Raw genomic sequence first — 1821 nt, 5'->3', positions numbered from 1 at the left:
ATACAATAAGTAAATCTGAAGTGGCAATCCAATTGGTCAACTAGATATTTAGAATGTGATCAAATCAGCATAACAGTACACCTTCCTCATCACTGAAAAATATTTCCATTTCCATAACAACATTGTAACTTTCAGAGCTGGAAAATATTTTTTTTTGTGTTAATTATTTTGATTTAAATCAACTTTTGTTAGTGAACATAATTTATGGTGCTGTTAGGTTGCTGCTAGCCCATCCCATTAACAAAGGGACACGTCACCATTGTGCGCAGCAAGCAGGAGAGCAGTATTGTGACCGGAGTGCCAACAAATATGGATCGAAGCAGAATATTTCGTTAGATAAAAACATGTTGTGAATTTTGCAAATTAGAATATTTATCTTTTTTATGTCGTAAGGCTGCCTGAAAGCAGCGGGGATAAGCAGGGCAGGACAGCTGAGAATGTTACTGTCAGGTACTGTCTGTCTGCGACTAATCTCCCCTGCTGACGTATTGTGGTAAGCGAGTTGTGTCATTTCCGGTGTTTCTGTGACAGCATCTCTGTACTGCTCTGGTGAATTCTACTAGCCTGCTTTCTGCTTTCTCACTTCAGTTGCTTTAACGTCTACTTCAAGTCTTAACCCACACTCGTTCTGTTTAAGCACTTATAGCTCTCCTCCTTTTCACGACTTCCCTGCTAATCTCTTAGCTGTTGTTTGCACGTTACTAGCCTTGGTAGCTACATTAGCTTTACAGTTAGCGATGGCTTCTCCTTCTGCTCTTTCTTGCTCGATGTGCCAAATGTTCAGTTATGCCTCTGCCTCCTTTAGCGACAGTGGCAATTGTAATAAGTGTAGCTTATTTGCTGCGTTGGAGGCGAGGCTTAGTGAATTAGAAGCGCGGCTCCGCACCATGGAAAACCATTCAGTAGCTGCGGTAGTTAGCCAGCCCCCTGTAGCCGGTGCGGAGCCACATAGCATAGCCTTAGCCTCTGCTAACTGTCCTCCGGCTACTCCCGTGCAGCCGGGAGGCTGGGTAACTGTTCGTGAGAGGCATAGCTCCAAGCCGAAGCCCACGGCTCACCACCAGCCTGTTCACGTTTCCAACCGCTTTCCCCCACTCAGCGACACATCCGCTGAGGATAAAACTCAGCGGAATCTGAGGAACGTGAAGTTAGCAACACCAGTGGCCATAGTCAGATGTATCCCTGGGGCCAGAGCGGGCGACATTGAATCAAATTTAAAACTGCTGGCTAAAGCTAAACGTAGATTCAGTAAGATTGTTATTCACGTCGGCAGCAATGACACCCGGTTACGCCAATCGGAGGTCACTAAAATTAATATTGCCTCGGTGTGTGAATACGCAAAAACGATGTCGGACTCCGTAGAGTCACAGTCCTATACGCCTCTCTGAGCTTCTAGTGCAGTTACCCAGCGATAGTTTTCATAGTTTTATACAAACGGTGTCTGTCCCCCGACCACCTAAATTATTTAAATCTAAAATTAAACAAAGAGGAGTTGTGCATAACAACCTCATAAAAATTAAAACCTCTTCTGTGACAGAAAGACATAACAGGAGAATTAAATGCGGACTGTTAAATATCAGGTCTCTATCGTCTAAAGCAGTGTTAGTAAACAAATTAATATCAGATAATCATTTTGATTTACTCAGTCTCACTGAACCCTGGCTGTGTCAAGATGAATATGTAAGTCTAAATGAATTCACTCCTCCCAGTCATAATAATACCCACATTCCTCGAGGCAGCGGCCGAGGAGGGGGAGTTGCAGCCATTTTTAACTCTAGCCTGTTAATCAGCCCTAAACCTAAACTAGATTATAATTCATTT

General features: G+C 43.5%; 1 protein-coding gene across 1 annotated transcript; it reads left to right on the top strand.

The window, feature by feature from the left end:
• Positions 1-576: 576 nt before the first annotated feature.
• LOC126395996 (uncharacterized) lies at positions 577-1388 on the top strand. Its single transcript, XM_050053805.1, has one exon. It carries the CDS (start codon positions 738-740, stop codon positions 1386-1388), a length of 651 nt encoding a protein of 216 aa, XP_049909762.1. The 5' UTR covers positions 577-737.
• The last annotated feature ends 433 nt before the right edge of the window (positions 1389-1821 follow it).

This window comes from Epinephelus moara, chromosome 9 (genome assembly GCF_006386435.1).
Source record: "Epinephelus moara isolate mb chromosome 9, YSFRI_EMoa_1.0, whole genome shotgun sequence".
NCBI classification, from domain to species: Eukaryota; Metazoa; Chordata; class Actinopteri; order Perciformes; family Serranidae; genus Epinephelus; species Epinephelus moara.
This window is presented reverse-complemented; position numbering and strand designations above follow the sequence as displayed.